The following is a 21303-nucleotide window of genomic DNA, read 5'->3' on the forward strand; positions in this document are numbered from 1 at the left end:
AAAATCTGAAATCGATGATACAACAATATTTCATTGCGGACTGGAAGTTGCATAAAGCATATAATTATTAATTTTATTATTACTTATATGATATTGACTAGGGCTTGCCATTTTTAATATGCACTATGTAACTAGGCTATTTTTGGACAGTATTGTTAAGTCAAATTTATTTGTATAGCACTTTTACAATACACATAGTTTTAAAGCAGCTTTACAAATATGATGTTAATGTTCATAATATTTTAATATCTTCATGCCCTGTAGTCGCATCTATCAGATTAGAGCTGGGCAACAATATACATTTTTACAGTTTACATTTTGCGACAATACAAGCAATGGAGCAGTTGAGATATGCTGTATGTATTTGGACATACTTGTATATCCACTTTTATTAAAAGAGCTGGCCAAGGATATAATTACATTTTGCAAAGAAATAAAAAAAATCAAGGCAGCTGAGAATTGCTATATACTGTAGTATACATCCCTTTTTGGAAGTGTATTGTATGTAAGAGAATAAAGTTGGATGTAATATATTCAATATTACAATAGTAGGTTGTACTATTTATCCAACTTTTTATATACATCACTGGGCAATAATATAGTTAAATTTTTTGACAATATCAAGTAGGTCAGATTTTCTATATAGAAAATGCTGCTTAACGTAAATGTACTGTATGCATCAAGGTAAGGTTGGATATACTTATAGTAGTTGTATAAATTGTTATATATCTTGTAAGTACCCTGTACTTTGTTCTCCACAGGGAGCATTTGTCCACTGGTGGCCTCAACTGGTGGCTCCGCTGCCTTGTCATCAACTGCTTTCTCTTCATCTTGCTCTTCTTCCTCACCACCCCTGCCATCATCATCTCCACCATGGACAAGTTCAACGTCACCAAACCCGTGGAGTACCTAAATGTAAGGAGACTGTTAAACATCATGCACATCACAATGCAGTGTGACTATGGGGGTCATGACTCTGTCACTCATCACCTCCCTCCTTTCCCTCTGTGTCTGTTCCTCCAGAACCCCATCATCACTCAGTTCTTCCCCACCCTGCTGTTGTGGTGCTTCTCGGCCCTTCTCCCCACCATCGTCTACTACTCTGCCTTCTTTGAGGCCCACTGGACACGGTACAATGCCAAACCCTGTATATCAATGTATTTTTTTAATGCTTTCATCATTTATAGATGCTAAGCTAAATATTATGGTGGACTCAGAGAGTATGTGACCTTTGCTTCTCAGATCTGGAGAGAACAGAACCACCATGCACAAATGCTACACCTTCCTCATCTTTATGGTTCTGCTGCTGCCATCTCTGGGCTTAAGCAGGTATTTTATCATACCTGGTTTACATTGAAAAGTTAGAACTACAGATGTTATGATGAGAAAATACAGTTATCCCAGTTATCCCAAATACAGTTACTTTTTAGTGTAAGTTTTCATATAACTTTAAAGAACACTGACTGTATCCTTCAACAATGTTTCACAATAGCAACTGAGCCCCAATTTTGTATTTTGCAACATTATCCTGAATAAACAACATTTTGACAGAGTTATTGATGCATGCAAATTTGTGCTAATTTATAATGATATGTATATTTCAATTTGAAATTATAGTAATTTGTATATTCTGAAAATTATTTTTCAAATACAAATATTGCCTTTTTGTGAAAAAAAAAAAAAAAAAAAAAAAAACACTGTTTGATCCAGGTAATTTTGGACTGACCTGCTTTTCATTTGCATTAAACATTTCATATGATCTTTTCCTAAATGCAGTTTGGATGTTTTCTTCCGGTGGCTCTTTGACAAGACATTTCTTGACCAGGCAAAAGTCCGATTCGAGTAAGGGTTTGCAGTTCTAACATCCTGTTTTGATTAAAGGATTTACAAAACATTTGGTTTATGCACATACATTTTGAGATTGCAGATACAAGTTTTTAAGGCTTGATTTCTTTTCCTTTAGGTGTGTCTTCCTTCCAGATAACGGAGCTTTCTTTGTGAACTATGTTATCGCGTCTGCTTTCATCGGTAACGCCATGGACCTGTTACGCATTCCTTATTTTCTCATGTACATGATCCGACTGTGCCTGGCACGTTCAGCTGCCGAGAGGCGCAACGTGAAGAAGGTCTGTGTAGTTTGCAAGTGTAAACGATAATCAGCCTTACTATTATAACCATATAAACATGATTACTCAATATATCTCATCCATTAATGTATTTAATCCTTTGTTTTCTGAATTCCTCTCATTATGCTCAATAACTCGTATGTTGTGATTCACGTGTGGTTGTGTTTTGTTACAGCATCAAGCTTATGAGTTCCAGTTTGGAGCTGCTTATGCCTGGATGATGAACGTCTTCACTGTGGTCATGACCTACAGCATCACCTGTCCAATTATTGTACCATTTGGTGAGTGGCGCATTACTAACTGAAGAAGAATTCCTGCATTGTGGTGGTGGTTTCTCCACAGGCAAACACCACTCACATCATCTTCAAACAGTGTTAAAACCAGTCTGACTTTAATTTTGTCTGCAGGCCTGATGTATATGCTACTGAAGCACCTGGTGGACAGGTATAACATGTATTATGCCTACCTGCCCTCCAAACTGGATAAGAAAATCCACTCTGGAGCTGTCAACCAAGTGGTGGCAGCACCCATCCTCTGCCTCTTCTGGCTGCTCTTCTTCTCTACTGTCCGTACAAGTAAGACACCGCCAAACAGTGGCTCTGTTTTAAACACTAATGAGCTGCCTTCCTACACAGCCTTGTTAGGTGTAAAAAGTCCTATTCGGATAGTAGTTGTTTCTCATGGGGACGTCTGTAAAAATAAATTTGCATGGCACCTCAGTGACAAAACTTGTGCATTCGGATGGTGATTTATTCACGGCGGAGGAACAAGTTCTGTGATTCTACAAACCCGGGAACGCTTGCTGTTTATGTGATCAGTCATGTGATCGTCAGAATATAATCATATTTGACGATGAATAAAATCATATTTAATAATAGGAAAATCATTTCCTATTTATTTTTTTATTAAAATATCCCATTTGAAAAAATCTGTAAAATTGACACGCTATAGTTTAAATGGTTTTCTATCTTGCACTTTATCTCTCAAAATGATGGATGCAGCGCAATATCACGCGAGTGAGGTTTTTGTCCCGAATAGCAAATGTGATTTTATACAACCGTTCAATAACTAAGTTAATATTGTGTTATAGTTTAGACACAATATTGTCTGCGTTTGCTCAATTTTGCTTATGAAAATATTACCTATAAAGCCAGAGCAGAACTGTTGTACTTTCTAAATGAATCTGTGTTTTGAGCGAATCAATCGGGTGAATCAATGATTAAATGGCCCATTCATAAAGAAAGCCATTTACTTAATTCCTGAATGAATCAGCCATTTGAATAAATTTAATGACTCAGTGGGCCTTATTTTAACGATTTAAGCGCATGGTCTAAAGCGCACGGCGCAAGTGCACTTAGGCCGTGTCCGAATCCACTTTTGCTAGTTTAACGACGGGAAACATGGTCGGCATGGTCTAAAAGGGTTGTTCCTATTCTCTTAATGAGTAATGGGTGTGTTTTGGGCATAACGTGCAATAAACCAATCAGAGTCTCATCTCACATTCCCTTTAAAAGCCAGTTGCACTCACGCCATGGCAGATTCGCTATTTACAGGGTGGAATTTGCAAGTGGAAAGACTGAACGGAAGAGAGGAAACTCGTGCGCGAGGTTAAAGAGCGCAAGCAGACTATCTACGGGACAAGCCGGATTCCACCATATCTTTATGTACACAATATTAATCTTTTACATTGTAATTCTTTTATTAGTAATATTTGGCTAGTTTGTGTGCTGCTGTGCATCCCTGTGTGTTTAATAGGCAGAGTGTACTGCGTTGTGGACCCGCCTATAGGTGCACATTACTAAAGCGCTCTTTAAATAACAAAAAAAATATTTCGCAGTCTATTTCTGTTGCCTCAAAATAGCAACACACCAACAATGCGCCTGAACACACCTCATTCTCAGACCAGCAATCCCATGGGCGAACAGATGGGCACAAATGCATTTGCCATTTAAGCATTGTGATGCAGGACGTGAAAATGATAACTGCGTCGGGCTGAAACTAGCAAAAAACACTTGCGTCACGCCTGGCGCTGCATTGCACCAGTGTATGATAGGGCCCAATGACTTACTCATTTAGATATTTACCACCACCTACTGGCAATTTAGGTTCTTATTTAGAGTATCATTTCATAAAAAAATGTAAAAAATCCATAATATTAATAAAAATCCATTAAAGGTATAGTTCATCCAAAAATGAAAATTCTGTCATTTACTCACCCTCATGGCCGTTGATGCATAAAAGATTATGTGTAATAAATGTTGAATCAAATAAAAAATGATAAAGCTACTTTTTGTACACAATAATGGCTTTAAATTATCTTTGGGGGTAATTTCTCAGTCAAATTTGTCTAACTAATTAGATAAAAAAAAAGCCCTCATTTATCTATATAATTAAATAATTTAATGTATATAATATATATACAGTACTAACAGTATTGGAGTGGTGAATGTAATATTATTCTTGTAAACAGTTTCCAGCATTTCAGTAATAAAAGTGTCCGTATTTAAAATGTGTGCACATTACCACAAAGTGCAACAGTTACCATGTGGTGCATTTCAGTGGTCAGAAAGGATTACTATTGAAATAGGGCTTTAGAAACTACTCCAGATTAATTGCACAAAGATTGTCATGTCTCTAACATGTTTTTTCTCTCTTGCTTTTTAAATTTTAAAGGCTTTAGCGCTCCAACGTCAATGTTTACTTTTGTGGTTCTGATCATCACCATCATCATTTGCCTCTGCCATGTCGTCTTCGGTCATTTCAAATACCTCAGTGCGCATAATTATAAGGTCAGAAACCATTTTATCTAATTTTTCAGTTTTCATACACAGTCTAGCCTAGAACATTTTCTCTAATCAGCAAAGTGATCTTCCTGTATTCACAACAGGTTGACATGGACGGTGTGGACAATGGACGACCACCAGGTTCATCCCCACCTGTCAAGTCTGTGGTAAGTTTTCATAATCATGAAAGCTGTATCTGTGTCACATCATATTGAGCAAGAAAGAATTTTTGCATCCCTAGATTTTAGCAGGGCTGGGTTAAAAAAATTATTGAATTTAATCAATTCTCATTTTGATGAACCGATGATATCGATTCTTAAATTCCAAGAATCAATTATTTTAGTCTATGCTGTTTTCATTAATGAACAAAACTTTGTAGCACCTCCCATCCAATAAATCGCAAAAAGCTTTGTGTTTTGTTAGTTTTGATATAAAAGAAAGTCTCAGCTTTTAAATTCTGTCTTTTTTTTTCTACAAAATTCAAACAATAAATATTGCTTTGGCACACTTTAATGTGGTGTGACAAAATACTGTAGACTCCTCAATTCGAGCGGCACTTGAACTGATCATCTCTTCTGCTTTACTACTAGTTTAAGCTCAAAATAAGCATGAATGAACATCTGAAGGTATGTTGAAAGATACAGTACAAATACGTATCATGATGTCTCATGCAATCGCTCAGTGTTCAACCGCGGAAACACTTCAATAAAACAGCTTGTAAACAATGTCACGTGATGTTATGTTTACCTCAGAAAAGCCATTCAGGGACCATTAACTCTTTAGTCAGCTGGAACAATTTGCTTTAGAGAGGTGTATTTTGTTAATATATGCACTATATTACATATTCATTATATTTTTACTTAACCTGTTTTTCAATATTTAGTGTATATTTGAATAAATTCGTCATGAAACAAGTTTAAATATATAAAATTATATATTTCAAAAAAGGAAAGAGTAGAAACAACGTAATTATGTCATTAAAAAGTTATTATAAATGTATTATTATGAAAAACGTCTTTGCGTAATTTTAATGTTTGTATACAAATACAGTTTTTACTGTCAACAGTAGTTATGTAGTAGTTGTTCATATGGCATTGATGTATTGCTATATTGTCAGCTCTGATTATTTTCTCAGCTTTACATCTTCACATTCTTTCTATTATCAGCAGACGTACGTCGCTCAAGTCTTACAGGACGAGAAGAGCACTGGCGAGGACGAGGGCCAGGCGTCCTCACAGGATGAGGAAGTGGTGACGGAGGGCGATTTCCAGTCCGGAGAGGACAGCCTTATTGAGAACGAGGTGCATCAGTGACCCATGCCAGGGCCACACCATGTACTGAACTTAAGAGAAACTAGCAGGAGATCCACTACACCTCACTACACTACACTTGTGTGTGTGAGCGTGTGTGTGTGTGTGTGTGAATCCATCACAGCTGACAGCTAAAACACTCCTTTATTATTAAGGCTTGGAGACAGGATGGCCAATTGTCAAGAATCTGAAGTGGCTTGTGATTGTACTCCACCTATAAGAAACTGGCTCATCATAGTTTCATAATTCGTCTTTGCATCGTTTGCCCTGTTCGTACAGCATTTGGTCAGTACCAAATTTCTTGCCCTTGCAAGCGCATGTCAAGTAAATAATACCAAAAATAGTAATGATCACTAATTTGCCATTTCAAATTTTAATTCACCTATGTTATGATGAATTGAAACCGCTATAGTGCTATCTCAGGTGGGCAGTAAAATTGTATATAAGGGCGGATTTCACAAAGACAGGTCAAATTTTACCCCCAAATCTGGATATTTCTTCATTGGTTGCATAGGATAATGGTCAATTAATACAGTTTGGCAACTGTTAAGTACAAAAAAAGACGTATATGGCAATGATCTACAATACCAATTTCTCCATGTTTACTATCTGAGGCCCAAAACATTTCAGTGAAGGTGGATTTGATAATTTATCTTCGAACATATCTTCGAAAAGCTTGTTGAATAAACATCAATCAGAATGACAGACTGTTGAGTTGAAGTTTTGAGTTTGGCAAGAGAATCAAATATTATTTTCTTGGCCCTGCTGAAATGGCACTATAGCACAATATATTTAAGACATGCAGATTAGCCTAATTCACGCAACTTTCCATTCTTCTCTACCAAAGTGAATGTATTTAACACAAAGGCCATTAGTAGTGGAAAACTCACACAAGCCTGCTGAATTAACGGATTGTGAGGAAAACAGTCACCGAACACTAATTGTCTCAACTGGAAAAGCCACTTTCAGACTAACAGACTCGAAGGCAATTCGCTATCCCTGTAACCATTCAAGGTCCATCCAATGATTCAAAGAGTTTAAATGTAAACCTTTGCATTACTAATCCATACTTGCGCTATGCGTGATATGACACTACTTTCTGAATCAGGCATCAAATGGACCAACTTTGTGTTGCTCTACTGTGGAATGTTCTGTCAATAAACTGATACTGTAACAAATTGAACTTAAACGCACAGCAGATTCCCTATTTGGACCTTAAGGTGGAATTTTTCTTTTTATTATGCATGGGTATGAAATGATGGTTTCATCAGATTATTTTTTATTTTTTATTGGCGCTAACAAATGATGATGTAGACATTAACCATTAAACATATTTTACTACTTATAAATTACTGTATAAAAAAAAAAAAGTGCATTGAAACATGCCCAGAATCCCTGAACACCATAAAAATTGGGTAATGATGATAGCTAAATCTCACTGGGTCATATAAACATATGCGTCTTTCATATGGCCTACTTTGTTGCTATTGTGGTGTGTTCCTTTGCATTTTTACAAGAGAACTGGAAATAACAGAATCCATGCTATGGTTCTTCTTACCTGTGTGCATTTACAAGCTGTTCACTGACACTTGCAGTTCTGAGATCATTTGACTGGGTTTATGCATCATTTAGTGGTTGAAGTCTGAAAAAAAGAATACAAAAACTAGTACAATGACCACTATTTATTGACCACTATTAAAACGTTTAGTTTTTTTGACAACTACACTCTTTATATCTAGTCGTCGCCATATTCAGACATTTTTGCTACTTTGTCCATTATATACATATTGCATTTTTGCTCTCTGTGCATTGTTGAAATGCAAGTCAGAACTGGAAATGAAATATTTTTTAAGAAAGTTATTGGAGCAGACAAAGGCTGTGCCCGAGTACTTGCTTTAACATCATTTTATTTTCTCTGTCCAGCCCTTAATTTGTTAGTCTTTCCTGCTAGTGGACCTAAATAGTTCTCATTGTGTCATTTGTTTACACGAATAGCAATGCAGTGTTTAAACTGTCATTTTCTGCAACAAATGTTGACTTGAAACAGTCGTCGGGTGTACAGTATGTAAGCTTGTGAATTAGAACATTAGGAAGCTAATCAGTGAGATTTTTAGTTAATTTATGTATATCACACTAATCTATCAATCACTGAGGAGCTTTGTAACTTTTAAATGCAAATAACACTGTAGGCTATGCACTTTGTGTGAAATATGTAACATTATCATGGTGTATGTAACAATTTCAAGCCATTTTCTTTTTTTTTTTTTTTTTTTTAATTGATCTTGTTTGGACAACGAGTAACTGCGGTGCTTTGTACGTCTGACGCTCTTGCTGCTTAGATACTGTAGGTGATGTCCGTATGACTGCATCCTGGATCTGTTTAAGGAAAAACACTGTTTTGAAGCATGATGCAGTGGCAATAATTTATTTATGCATCTTTATGACTTTTCCTGTTTGTTACAGATGTTGTCCACAGTATTTATTTCATTTGTCTATTATTTTTCCATCTTATGAATTAACTGGCTGTTGAACTGGAATGAAGAGGTTAAATCGGTGTAATATTTTTGTAAATAGAAGCATTGCGCTGCTCTTGGAAAACTAAACTGTATTTACATTTGTACAGCTTAGACAGCAAAACCATGTACAGTCGACCATGAATTGTTTGCTTTTTGTCCATTCAGATTTCCCTTAAGATCATACTATGCTTGCGATTGCTGTTTTTAATAGTTTTGTATCTCAACCTCCCCTCAAATGATCTTTTGTACAGTGTCATCTTCAATCTCTTACATGTCTTTGAACAATAAAATAGACATTTACTGACAAAACCATATCAAGTGTGAAGAAATTCTTTATTACTTTGTGGACACGTCATTTATAAATTATACGAAGAAATGCACTTGTGAATTGTTTCACTTTACTGACTCTTTCTACTTATTTAAAACATAATTTAGTGTAAGAAAGCAGCGTAGTTTAGATTACAGTGAATAGTATGATTATTTATATTAATATATCAGAATTGAGTTAGTATTTTGTGCTTATAGGCTACAGAAATGAAAAGGTATGATGTTAAAGCAATGTTCCATTCCCTTTCTGACCAAATGTGTTTAATTACTGACTCTGTGTTGTTGATGAACACTAATGACTTCAACTATTGAGTGAATTAACTTAAAACAAACAATTGTGCACCCTTTATAAGAAAAAAAATAATTTTAAAGTTTAAATAATATTGTTTTAAAGTGCTCTTTATCTCCTATGAGGAGTCATGATATTGTTTTATGGCAGCTTACTTCCCTCTGCACACGAAACAGTGAGTACAATCTTTGACCTGTCATGGTCTTATGGCGGAGTCTTGTGATATGTCTCCAGACAAGAAAAAACAGGAACTGAGAGTCATAAGCTTTCACGTTGTCTCTGGTGTTTGATTCACTACCGAATCTTTCATCTGAACCGATTCTTTTCAATAGTAAAGTCGAATCATTCGACTGCATTTGACCTCGGCAAGGCGATTGAGCGATTGTTTACCAACAATAATATTGAAGGGACAAAGAGATAACATAGAGGTCAAGTATATTAGACTCCATTGTTATATTTCTATATTTATATAGCTATAGTAATGAACTCGCCGTTCTGAATTCAAATTGTCGGCATGATGAAGCTGATATGATAACCATTTTAACAGCGCTCTAGTCGTGTTATTTTAAAATTCGCATTACCTATATAACCTGAATCTTCTTATTACAATACTCTCACAGAATATTTTCATGTATTTTAAAAGTTATTGAAGTAATTCGTCGTGAGGGAAAAGACTCTTACCTCAGACGCTCTAGCGGTGCGCGCGCGCTCTCCAATTAGTTCAACGGCTTTTGCGCGTGCCCATGTCTAATAATGTTCACAAAATTTAAATGATATGAATATTTACAGTATACTTAAGTGACTTTCTTGGCAGTTGAAAATAAGTCTTTTCAAGTTTTTTTCCCCCTAACGTAAGCAAATAATGCTCCACAAACGTTGTATTGTGGTTATATACACAAAATGTAGTCGATCAAAAGATATTTTAAATGGTTTGAGGTAATTTAGACGTGTATCTTCATAACATAATAGTGATAACATACCAATAAACAGCAATTTTACTACAGAAATAAAACGTAATGAAAAATAAACCGACTGAGGACACTTCTGGGTGATGTCGAATCAGTTCACCGAAAAGAACCGATTCTCTCAAATGAATCGAACTCTCTTCTGAGCCTTTTTACATGTTCTAAGCATTAGTTTCATGTAATTCAGTTTCTCAAACTCTAGGGGTGTTGTTTAGGGTTGTGGAAGGCTATGGAGGGTGTTTAGACGTGGAGAACTCTCCACTATGCCTTTCACTGAGTGTTCAAAGAGGATATTGTGTCATCCTTTTGTATTTTAGGGTGTTTAAGTTACACGTGATGCAGCTTGAATGTGCGTTAAGAGGTTTAATCGGAAGGGCTGAATAACAGAAGCAAGCATGGACGGAGCTTGGGGTGTTATTCTCATTTCTCTGGCAATGTTCGTGGGATGTTTCGCGCTCGGGATAATTCCACTATTGATCAATTTATCAGAGGTAAGATGATCCACATTCAACAAGTGTTGTTTATGCATAACGGGATACATAACGTTACAGACGATAAAGCAATATATCAAATGCAGATACAAACAAAGTTTTAAATACACTATATGTACATTGTTGCAGGAATTATAAATGAAGTTAAGCTGAATCATTAAGGTTTTTACTATACCTTGTACTTTAACCTGTGGATTTGCGTTCAGTCACGTAACGTTAGCTGGTTTTTCTGCACGTGATATTTAGATCTAAAAAATCTCTCTGTGCTGTGGCAAACAGCTCAACTTTATATATTTGAGTTGAATATCATCGTACAAAAAAACGTAACGATACTGTGGTATATGGCAAGATTACCACGTCCATGTGGTATTTCAAATATTACCATGGTAAACATTGCAACACTCTGGCACTTTTTGTCAGTGTCATACTATAAACCATGTAAGTCCATGACTATTAACGGCTAATGCAGTAACTGTGTGTTTTGACATTGAAATACAAGTTTAAAGTTGTTTTAAGACATTTTCTCCACCCTTACAGCACAAGCTGCAGTTGATTACTGTGTTGGGGGCGGGGCTTCTATGTGGCACTGCCCTGTCAATCATCATCCCAGAGGGGGTGGAGTTAGTGCAGGAGTCATGGAAAGGTAAGACTGGCCATCTTCCTGTTTTATTCATTCACTTCTCTATCAGGGAATGGATATGTAGAGTCATGCACACCTTTTGTCTTTGTTTACTTTTATGTAAAGTCATTTAAATGGTAACCCCATACTCAGCAGTTCCATGTTTGAGAATACATGTTTCTCCTTCTCCACATACAGACTGGTATTGCTCCACAATGGAATGGAATCAAAATATATCTGGATCAAATTCAACACTTCATCTAGTCGAAAAAAAAGGTCTGCGTCCTCATTTCTTCATAGGAGTCTCTCTCGTCTTGGGCTTTATGCTCATGTTTGTGGCGGATCAGATTGCCAACTACTGCTCCATGAACGGTACCTCAATCATAAACTTATCATCATAAACACAGTTCTATGATTATATACTCACTTCTTCCAAACATAGGCTGTGTTCGGAATAGAAATGTATAGTGTAGGTTCCCTTATATTGTTTTTAATCATTTACAACAAAAGATTTCAAACTGTAGAATGATGTATTGTTTAATTCATGAGTTATCATGTTAGATATAAAACATTATCCAACTTCTTTGTAAAACAAAATATCCTAACTTTTGGGGTGACTCTTGAAAAAATTTGAGAAATATCTAGGTCATATTTCACCTTGAAATCAAAACAGAATTATAAGAAATTGCACTTTGCATAAAGATTAGGCCTATTTTTTTAGAGCTGATTAAAGGGTTAGTTCACCCAAAAATGAAATTCTGTCATTAATTACCCCCCCTCATGTCGTTCATCTTCGGAGCTCAAATGAAGATCTTTTTGACGAAATCTGAGAGATTTCTGTCCCTCCATTGACAGCTACGCAACTACCACTTTGACGCTTCAAAGAGATCATAAAAATAATATAAAGCTCAGAGATTTCGTCAAAAAGATCTTCATTTGTGTTCTGAAGATGAAAACAATTACTGGTTTGGAATGACATGAGGGTAATTAAAGGCGCTCTAAGCGATGCTGGGTGAAGTCACTTCTTGTTGACGTTCGAAGTATTGTCAAACAAATCGGAGGCTAGCTCGACCCTCCCCCCTCCTCATCCTGTCCCCTCTCCCTCCCTTCCGTGCTTCCTGAAACAGTCATGAACCATTTAGAAAAACCAAACTGGATTACACACCGGTCCAGCAAAACCAGAGCCGCCTGAATGTCGGATCGGAAGCCCTACTGCGGTGGAGTTCTCACCACCTTTTGAACGCTTTTCCGATGTAAATTCAGGACTTTGTGCGTTCCTTCTCCTTTTCCCTCTTCTTTGTTATCTGTTCATCGGAACGTCGTCTCTTTGGTCGTGTGTCGGCCATATCAAAATTCAAGAGAATATAATTCTAACGTTAGTCGTTGTCGTTGTCTAGGACATCTCTCCTCTAGCTAACTTCCCTCCTCATGCTTCCCTCAACCCCCACCCCCAAATCATTCTTCTCGGCTATTGGCTGGAACACTGTTTGTTATGTTTCGTGGTCCAGGTTGGGCCAGTTTGTTTTTGTTGCCGTTTGTGGAGCCTGGGCTGTCTACAGAGACCGCTTTTTTTTACAGTGTGTTCAGGGGACAGGCAGCTAGCGGATAGCGAGGAGATGTTTGCTGTATGTGACAATTAACGTTTCAGCCTAAAAAACGTGTGACATCGCTTAGAGCACTTTTAATTACTGAATTGTAATTTTTAGGTGAATTATCCCTTTAACATCTTTTGCATGTGCATCAAGCACAAGTCTTGTATTCGCACAAGTCTTCAATTCTCAGTAGTTCAATGTAATGTGTCAAATTAAATTCTTAGTATATTATTGAAAATATAAAGCACAACTGCAAGCATGCATCATGAATTTAATGTATTCCACTTGGCCGCACACAGACACAATAAAGTCTGCGGAAAGACAACCCAGTGTGAAATGCTGTCGAATGCTCTCTTGAGAACATGTCTGTTTGTCTTGTTTCCCAGAACCCCGAGTGCGCATGCACAGTGGAAACAGTGTCACTGCCACCCTGGGTCTGCTTATTCACGCCGCAGGTAACAAGGGCCTCAGTGCCACTATTGTGTTCCCAGATAAAACAGATTACATTACAGTGAATCATGCCAGTAGTGCTTGTCCTGAGGATGATTATTCAAGTCAGTGAACAATGGGTTTCTAAATAATCTTCCATTATGTGTTTATCACAGCATCTGTCCTATAATTACCAAAAAGGGACACAACTAGGGACTAAAAACAGACTGAACTCATTGTCTGGCAATGCAACACTTCATGGCTAGTGTTGCATTTCTGTTTTCACACAAAGTGAATAATGATGCCTCAGATCGTTTGGTTGCAGTGTTTTATCAGGTGTGAAGAGATGCCCACAGCTTGTGAGGAACTTATCTGCATGACATTCACATTGTTTCTCTCTCTTCAGTTGATGGTGTCGCTCTGGGTGCAGCTGCCGCCTCATCGCAGGTGTCCGTGCAGGTTGTCGTGTTTTTTGCTGTCATTTTGCACAAGGTGAGACTTCAATGGTATGATAGTCTTTCTGTAATAACACTGCTGAGTCAAGTGACCCTAGTAACACCAAGATTATGGGTTTGATTCCCAGCATGAACTGATTAAATCTATTCCTTAAAGCGTAACTCTCTCCAAAATGCAACCTAGAGTCTTTTGTTAATCTACCCGAGGCAAACTTTCATATAAAAGCATAATTAGAATGGAAACGCCACTTTTAAGATTGACCGTATTTTTGTTTTCGGTCAAATTGCCTTTTGAATGGGAGTGCTTGGGACACGACTTTGATAGCATCAAAATCACTGTTTTTTAAACACTACATGCTCGACACAACATGAAACTTTGCTCGAACTATCACCAGGGGCTCTACACATGAACTCCAGCATTAAGAACATTGTTTGTGTACACAGAGTTTACTAAAAAGAAAGATTTTGAACAACTCACAACTCTCTTTCTCTCTCTCTCTCTCTCTCTCTCTCTCTCTCTAGGCTCCAGCCGCGTTTGGTCTTGTGTCTTTCCTCATGCATGCAGGTCTGGAGAGGAAGACTATTCAGACTCATTTACTGGCGTTTTCTGCTGCTGCGCCACTGATGGCCATCAGCACTTACTTCATCCTTAGTGCGGTGAGAGACCCTGTTCTCTTTATTCATTCTTTGAAACTTAGGCTCTGTTTTCACCTGGCATTAAGATGTGTTTTGGTTTCTCGGATCACAAGTAGGCGAGGGAGACACATTCCCATTTACACCTGGTGTTTTAATCTGTCTCTTTTGTCCACTTTAACCACTTCTGTCCTGATTTCTTCGAGGGGAGGGTCTATGGGCGGGTAAATGTGTGCTAATGGACAAAATAAGCTCACGCAATTTACATATGAACGCGACCAGAAACAACAGAAATACACGGAGAGCATCAGCTTTAGTTTCTACTCTTACAGCCACAAGACCAGCCGAACGCTGTGTGTGTGTGTTAGAAATCAGGAATGGTGAGAAAACATTGTGTTTGGTATGTTTTTCGTCTTCAAACCAAACTTGGGTCTCCAGCCGACAGTTTAAAACCCCTCTGGCTAGACCCTTCCCATAATGTTTACTCATTAGGTCAGTTGGCGGAGAGTAAGCATCTTTTGTGGCTGTTCAGACACATTCGACCGGATTGCTTTCATAGTGTAAACGTACATGCGGTCGAACAGCTACAAAAGACGAGTTGTGCTACCTCTGACTACCTCTGGAAGAGGTCGAAAGTGGACAAACTCTAAACGTTTTAGACCCTGTTTATGAATCTGAATTTTTTAAGCTGTTATGGTTGTTTCTAGATAAGAACGTTTGGGGTGTGAGTGTGTCATGGAGAGAGAATGTATGTTCTGAACGTTACAGTAGTGCAACTGATGTTCCATATTTTCTATTTAATTCTTCTGTTGTTATTTATTTTGGACTGATCTAAAATAAAGCAATAAGCCCCGCGAAGCCGTGAATTTAGAACAGCTAAGGGGTGTCGTTAGGCACGACGCGGAGTCTATGAACACGACTTCAAGGGGCTTATTGCTTTTATAAAACGGTTACTCCGTAAAAAAATATTCATTTTAATATTTATTTTATTCAGTGATGTAGTGGTGCCTAGAGAAGTGGGTATACTCTTAATTTATGCCCCAATATTTAAGCGTCCCAGCAAATGATGAATGCTCTATGTTATAAACAGTGACATGTAAGACTAGCCTTGCATAGTTCACCCCAAAATGGGCCAGTAGTATTTGCACATTCTCACTTAACTTTTGCTGCATGACTTAACAGAGAAAGGATCATTATGAAATTAATATTAGCCACAGAAGAGGTGCAGTTTTTGCAATTTATTCTGGCCCACAGACTATAGGAAGAGACAACTAAGTAATTATGAATTTTGAGTGAATATTCCTTAGTCCATCCACACATGAAAATTGGACAACTATTCAAGGGATCACTGTCTTTACTGGGTGTTTTTTATTCACGTGTGATTGGATTAGCTACTAAATGATGCATATAAGAGGGGATTTAGAAGTAGGCTACGCAATGCCGACTGAAAAAGAAGTGGGTATACGTCATATACCTGCATATACCCTGCACTACACCAGTGATTTTATTCATAAAATAAACACCAGCAACAATAAATAGAACATTATAACACATTTAATCTTCCGCCAAGCAATGTAGTTCCAAAGAGGTTGCCAAGCAACACATGCAGCCTCACAGTTGCGCAGTAATACTAATGTAATGCGGTCTCAGGTGTGTGTTTGTTGAGTAATTTACAACGGCTTCGAACGCGGCTCAACCAATCAGAATCAATGACCGGAACTATCCGTTTTATAATAAGTAATAGATACTTTTTTATCTTTTGCAGTCTAATGGCTCGTCCCAGAGCCGTCTGAGCGCCACAGGCATTGGAATGCTGTTCTCAGCTGGGACTTTCTTGTATGTGGCCACAGTCCATGTTCTTCCTGAAATCAACAGCAGAGGACAGCAGAGCTCCACTCACCTCTACCATCATGCAGGATCTGGATCCTACCAGCATCCGGGCGGTCTGACCATCACTGAGAGCCTCACTTTCATCCTGGGCATGGGACTTCCCGTGCTGTTGGCCCTCGGACTGCCGGATGATTAATCTGTAAAAACAATCCAACAGCCAGATATGTGACGTGTAATGATTCATTTTGAAATGTTTATATTTTTATAAAGATGCTCTTTTGAGTTTTGTTTGGTTTGTTTTTTGCCGGGAAACAAAACACAAGCCGGTGGTATTTATGTGCAGTTAGGATCCGGCTCTGGGTCATTTGTCGCCTCCACACTGTCATATTGAATCAAAGACAAAAAGATTTATATTTACGTTCTTATACCTATAATCAAATTTTATTTTGTATTACAGCTGAAGTAATTTTTTCTCACAGACATAAAGTTGCAATAATTTAGTGCTCTTTTTCTAATGAGTTGCTTATTTTTTTTACATTTTGTATTAAACCAAGAATGCCTTATATTAGTATAAACCAATATTTATGTTTAGAATTACAATCCAGTGCAATCTTGAGATGGCACGACAGTCTCTATGGTACGTGACAATCTATTAAAAGCCATTTAAAGCCACTGTTTGTGTGCATTTTTTGTGTTTTGCAAATCTTTTGTGTGGATCAACATTCCTGTCCAAAAACAGCCCTAGCCCTAAACTTAACCCTACCCGTATCTTACGTAACCTAACCCTGGTTGTAAGCCTAAACTTGACAAAAACCCTCAAATCTGATTGGTTGATTGGAATGTTGTTCCAGGATCAACAAAGATGAACTTGTTTAAAAGGTTTGTTGCTGATAAATAGCAATTGAGACACCAATACATGTGCAACAGACTATATTAATCTTAAACCTGCCATTTTAGGGATGATCTTTTTAGTAACTTGACACAAGAATGCCGATTTACAATTAACAATAGTACTGGCCAAGCACATTGTGAAGGTTTCTAACTAATGCTGTCAAATCGATTAATCGCATCTAACATAGAAGTTTGTTTATATATATATATATATGTGTGTGTGTGTGTGTGTGTGTGTGTGCCTGTGAGGATATATATAGGCTATATATATATATATATATATATGTATATGTACATGTACACACACATTATGTAAACAAACTTTTATGTTAGATGCAATTAATTGATTTGACAGCACTATTTCTAACCAACTTGGTCTCAACTTGCAACACAAGTCTATATAATAAATAAAAAATTGAGAAATATTGTGAAATATTCCAAAACTTTATTGGTTAATAAAGCATTCAGAAATCACATTATTTGTTCAAATAAAAGTCAATAAATAAATAAATTCTCTATATAATAAATACATGGCCTGTCTTTGGTGAAGTCTAAGCGTATTAATCGTCTTTTGACTTGATAAATACATTTATCAGCACCTCGTGTATGAAAAAACATTCATACAACTAGTTAATACTTCTGCTGGAAGCTGGATTTACATTTCAAATGTGCTTATGATTTGTGTCTATTGTTTGGCTGCATTAATACTATTGTAATTTGACTATTTTAGTAGCACTCTTCATGGTTTCAGGCGACCCATGAGAGCGTTCAGCTCGGCTTCTCGAGCCATCTGGTCAAAGGTGCGCCGGGACGTCTGCTCCCTCACCCTGTCCCGCATGTAGCAGGAGGCGTGAGCCACTTTTCGGCTCCTCTCCATGACCTCGGCTCTCTCTCTCTGCAGCTTCTCCCTGCGCTCGTCCTTTTGCGTCACGGCCTCGTATCTCTGCTCCCACTGTGCTTTCTCCTCCTCCAGGACTCGGTCTTGTAGTCTGCGATGATTCATTTCCTTTTCCTGGTTTTCTCGTCGGACACGTTGAGCTCTGCGACTCCGCTGCTCCTGCGCCTGGCGCACGGCGTTCTCCATCCTCACCTGGCACCGCTTCACCAGCGTTTGCTTCTGCTCCAGCCAATCCCTGTTCTCCCTCTCCACCCGCTCCTGCGCCACCCGCATCTGCTCCTCCTCCTTCATCGCGCGCAGTCGCATCTCCTGCACGCGCGCTTCCACGAGCACTTCCCGGTTCTCCCAGGAGCGTCGCAGCTTCCGCTCTAGTCCGTTTCTCTTCATCTCCTTCTCCGCGTGCTCCTGCTCCTCTGCCTCCTTTTTTAGGAGGAGGTGCTTGAGAAGCTCCCTCTCATTCTCTTGCTTGATTCTCCTCAGTTCTCTCTTTTCCTGCGTTCGCTTGCTCCTCATCGCATGCTGCTCTTTATCACGCGCCGCCTGCACCTCCTTCTCTCGCTGCGCCTCCTCATCGCGCTCCTTCTCCTGCAGGAGCCTCTCCTGGTAGCGCTTGCGTTCTTTCGCTTCCCTGTTTGCCGCGTTATGCTTGACCCTGCGTTGAGTTTGTTGCTCCTCTGCGAGTCTCCTCCAGCGCTCCTCCTGTTGGAGCATCTCTCGTTTGCGTTGCTCCGTCAGAACGGCCTCCTCTTCCTCTCGATACCTCCTTCGCTCCTCCAAGTCCTCATGCCAGCGACGGATTTGTCGTAGAAGCTCTTTTCGCTTCTTTAGCTCCAAGCGAGCTCTCCGCGCCTCCTCACGCCTCTTCTCCTCCTCACGATTTTTCTCCTCGAAAGTGCTCTGCCGTAAACGAAACTGCTCCTCTTCATGCTTGGCCAGCATCAACGCGGCAATCTTATGATCTTTTTCCGGGATTGTGATGCATAGTTTGCGACTGATCTCCTGCGAGAGGCTTTTTAGTCGGCGCTCCGTCGCAGGAGAGCGTCTGAGGTCGGCCAGACTGAAACTGTAGGGGAACTTCTGAGCGCACGTGGTCGTAAACCTGTCTGAGATGGTGACCGCAGACTTTGAATGAACACGGTCATCTGTGAACCGTGGACCACTGGGACTTTTGGCTTTGGAGTCAGTGCTTTGACTCTCAGCTTTTTGTTCTGGGACGGTTTCCAGGGCCGTGAAGGGTTTTACAGATGACTTTCTATTCCAGCCCTCTTGTATGATCCGCTCTCTCTCCTCTCGACACAAGCGCAGTCGTTCTCTTCTTCCTCTCTCGTACTCCTCATATAATGCTGTCACTTCCTCCAAAGAGGACTCCAGGTTTTCATCAATGACATCTGTGAGGGATCTGAACAGCAGATCAACAGGTTTCACTCCCAGTCTGGCACAGGATTCAAGTGAACGTGGACTTGTCAGAACATATCTGCTGTCTTTAGCTTCGGGAGAGTTAAAATTATTCAAATCCAAATGCTGGATCGGTGAAATTGATCTGATATGCTCCATTAACACCCGTGTTTAATAATATAATGAGTGCATTTGATCGAGAATACAGCTGGTTTACTAATCCGTCATACTAATCCCCCGGTTGACAGACAAAAATAAAACCGTGTTTTAATACATGTTTTGTCTAACGTTACGTTTTTGATTTTTGTAATACTTATTGGCGCCTGAAACTGCTCTTCAAAACAACGGACGCTTCTCGGATCACCATAGCAGCGCAGGCACGTCACAGGAACAGGCCGTGTTCAAGCCTATGGGAATTCAAATTCAAAACAGCGCCATCTGCTGGCCAGGCATCTATATTGCCACGACATTCAGCAACAGAACCGGGACTTTTCAAGCAAATACCGTACGTTTGTTTGGTTGTAAATTACAAAACAATAGATAAAGTGTTGAAAATGAAGACAAAGGTGTTATAGTGGAACATGTTGATAACTACTCCTGATACCTGTGTGATCTTGAGGAGTACCGTGTTACTAAAACAAAATTACCGTGTTACTAAAACAGCAAATCTCTAGAGAAACTGCAAGCATTTGTTTGCACATTTGCGTCGATATTTTGTCTAATGCAATATTCAAATAAACTCTTATAAAATATATATAATATACATATCATATATACTATATATAATATATATTTTATATAAGAGGTTATTTTAATATAGAAAATGTTATATACTTTTTAAGAGTATATACATATATATACACACACACACACACATATACATACATTATATATATATATATATATATACACACACACTCTTATAAAGTATATCAAATTGCAATGAAAGCATTGGCTCGTATCTATGGGGTTCCATTTGTGCCAAAATTATGTCGACATGCTATCTGTCTATGCTGTGTGTCGTCTTCCATGTCTATGTGTCTGTTCACTGTTTATGTCCATGTCTGTCTGTCTATGCTATGTGTCTTCCATGTCTATGTGTCTGTTAACTGTCTATGTCTATGTGATTGCCCACATGACTCAACTTTTGTCGATGACGCATAGCAACGACACAAAGCAACAATATGAAGCAAGAGAGAGAAGACGACACATAGTAACGACCATGGTAATGACAGAGGGAAATGACGCATAGCAACGACAGTGACACAACACACAGTCATGACACAGCAAGACGACACAGCCAAACGACAAGGACAGATGACAGGAGTAAGTTGAGTTAACAAAGACAGAAGTTGAGTCATGTGGGCAATCACATAGACATAGACAGTTAACAGACACATAGACATGGAAGACAACACATAGCATAGACAGATAGCATGTCGACATAATTTTGGCACAATCGGAACCTCATACGTATGACATAAAACAGAATATGCATGAATAAAGAAGATTTCCACCCTTGAATAAGCAAAAACAACATATTCAGTTAATAAAAAGGATTCAGTATTAGCTCACTGCATAAACTCAGTATTTTTGTCTTATTTTCCAGGAAAAAAAATCTAAACATTCTTAAATCAAAATACATTTACTTGAGAGGCTAAATGACTTAAAGTCTTGTTTGTTGCGTCGAGCATTAATGAGAAGGCTTCTTGGTTTGCCACAGGAATGACGCCACTAACCAAGCAAACTTCCTG

The 21303-nt window shown here is 38.5% G+C and overlaps 3 protein-coding genes across 6 annotated transcripts in view; 2 read left to right on the forward strand and 1 right to left on the reverse strand.

The window, feature by feature from the left end:
* The window catches only part of tmem63ba (transmembrane protein 63Ba), a 41564-nt gene extending 32518 nt beyond the window's left edge, over positions 1 to 9046 (forward strand). For 2 of the 3 annotated variants that reach the window (XM_081351032.1, XM_081351033.1), the window contains 10 exons: positions 762 to 915; positions 1024 to 1130; positions 1243 to 1329; positions 1777 to 1842; positions 1964 to 2126; positions 2302 to 2407; positions 2534 to 2701; positions 4800 to 4915; positions 5014 to 5076; positions 6076 to 9046. In XM_081351032.1, the coding sequence (XP_081207158.1) occupies positions 762 to 915; positions 1024 to 1130; positions 1243 to 1329; positions 1777 to 1842; positions 1964 to 2126; positions 2302 to 2407; positions 2534 to 2701; positions 4800 to 4915; positions 5014 to 5076; positions 6076 to 6222 (1177 nt within the window). In that variant the 3' untranslated portion in view covers positions 6223 to 9046. The remainder of the gene's footprint in view (positions 1 to 761; positions 916 to 1023; positions 1131 to 1242; positions 1330 to 1776; positions 1843 to 1963; positions 2127 to 2301; positions 2408 to 2533; positions 2702 to 4799; positions 4916 to 5013; positions 5077 to 6075) is intronic. The other variant, XM_081351031.1, reaches the window with a different exon arrangement.
* A 474-nt stretch (positions 9047 to 9520) lies between these two features.
* LOC308681767 (zinc transporter ZIP9) lies at positions 9521 to 17036 on the forward strand. Of its 2 annotated transcripts, XM_081350883.1 has the most exons (8): positions 9521 to 9779; positions 10634 to 10807; positions 11345 to 11450; positions 11625 to 11798; positions 13405 to 13473; positions 13854 to 13939; positions 14425 to 14559; positions 16301 to 17036. In XM_081350883.1, exons 2-8 carry the CDS (start codon positions 10712 to 10714, stop codon positions 16559 to 16561), a joined length of 927 nt encoding a protein of 308 aa, XP_081207009.1. In that variant the 5' UTR covers positions 9521 to 9779; positions 10634 to 10711; the 3' UTR covers positions 16562 to 17036. The 2 variants fall into 2 exon arrangements, with proteins under 2 accessions (XP_081207009.1, XP_081207008.1); XM_081350882.1 differs by lacking the exon at positions 9521 to 9779 and having other exon boundaries at positions 10495 to 10807.
* A 959-nt stretch (positions 17037 to 17995) lies between these two features.
* LOC308682135 (uncharacterized protein) lies at positions 17996 to 19708 on the reverse strand (the record flags this gene model as incomplete). Its single annotated transcript, XM_081351625.1, has 1 exon — positions 17996 to 19708. One exon carries the CDS (start codon positions 19706 to 19708, stop codon positions 17996 to 17998), a length of 1713 nt encoding a protein of 570 aa, XP_081207751.1.
* Between the last annotated feature and the right edge of the window lie 1595 nt (positions 19709 to 21303).

Source organism: Scardinius erythrophthalmus, assembly GCF_964197995.2.
Source record: "Scardinius erythrophthalmus genome assembly, chromosome: 21".
NCBI lineage: Eukaryota > Metazoa > Chordata > Actinopteri > Cypriniformes > Leuciscidae > Scardinius > Scardinius erythrophthalmus.

Excerpts from the sequence above, each read along its gene's own strand:
- LOC308681767 (XM_081350883.1), top strand. The coding sequence starts at position 10,712 with ATGGACGGAGCTTGGGGTGTTATTCTCATTTCTCTGGCAATGTTCGTG. Across the intron at positions 11,799-13,404 it reads CAACTACTGCTCCATGAACG|AACCCCGAGTGCGCATGCAC; the intron begins GTACCTCAATCA and ends CTTGTTTCCCAG. Across the intron at positions 13,940-14,424 it reads TTGCTGTCATTTTGCACAAG|GCTCCAGCCGCGTTTGGTCT; the intron begins GTGAGACTTCAA and ends CTCTCTCTCTAG.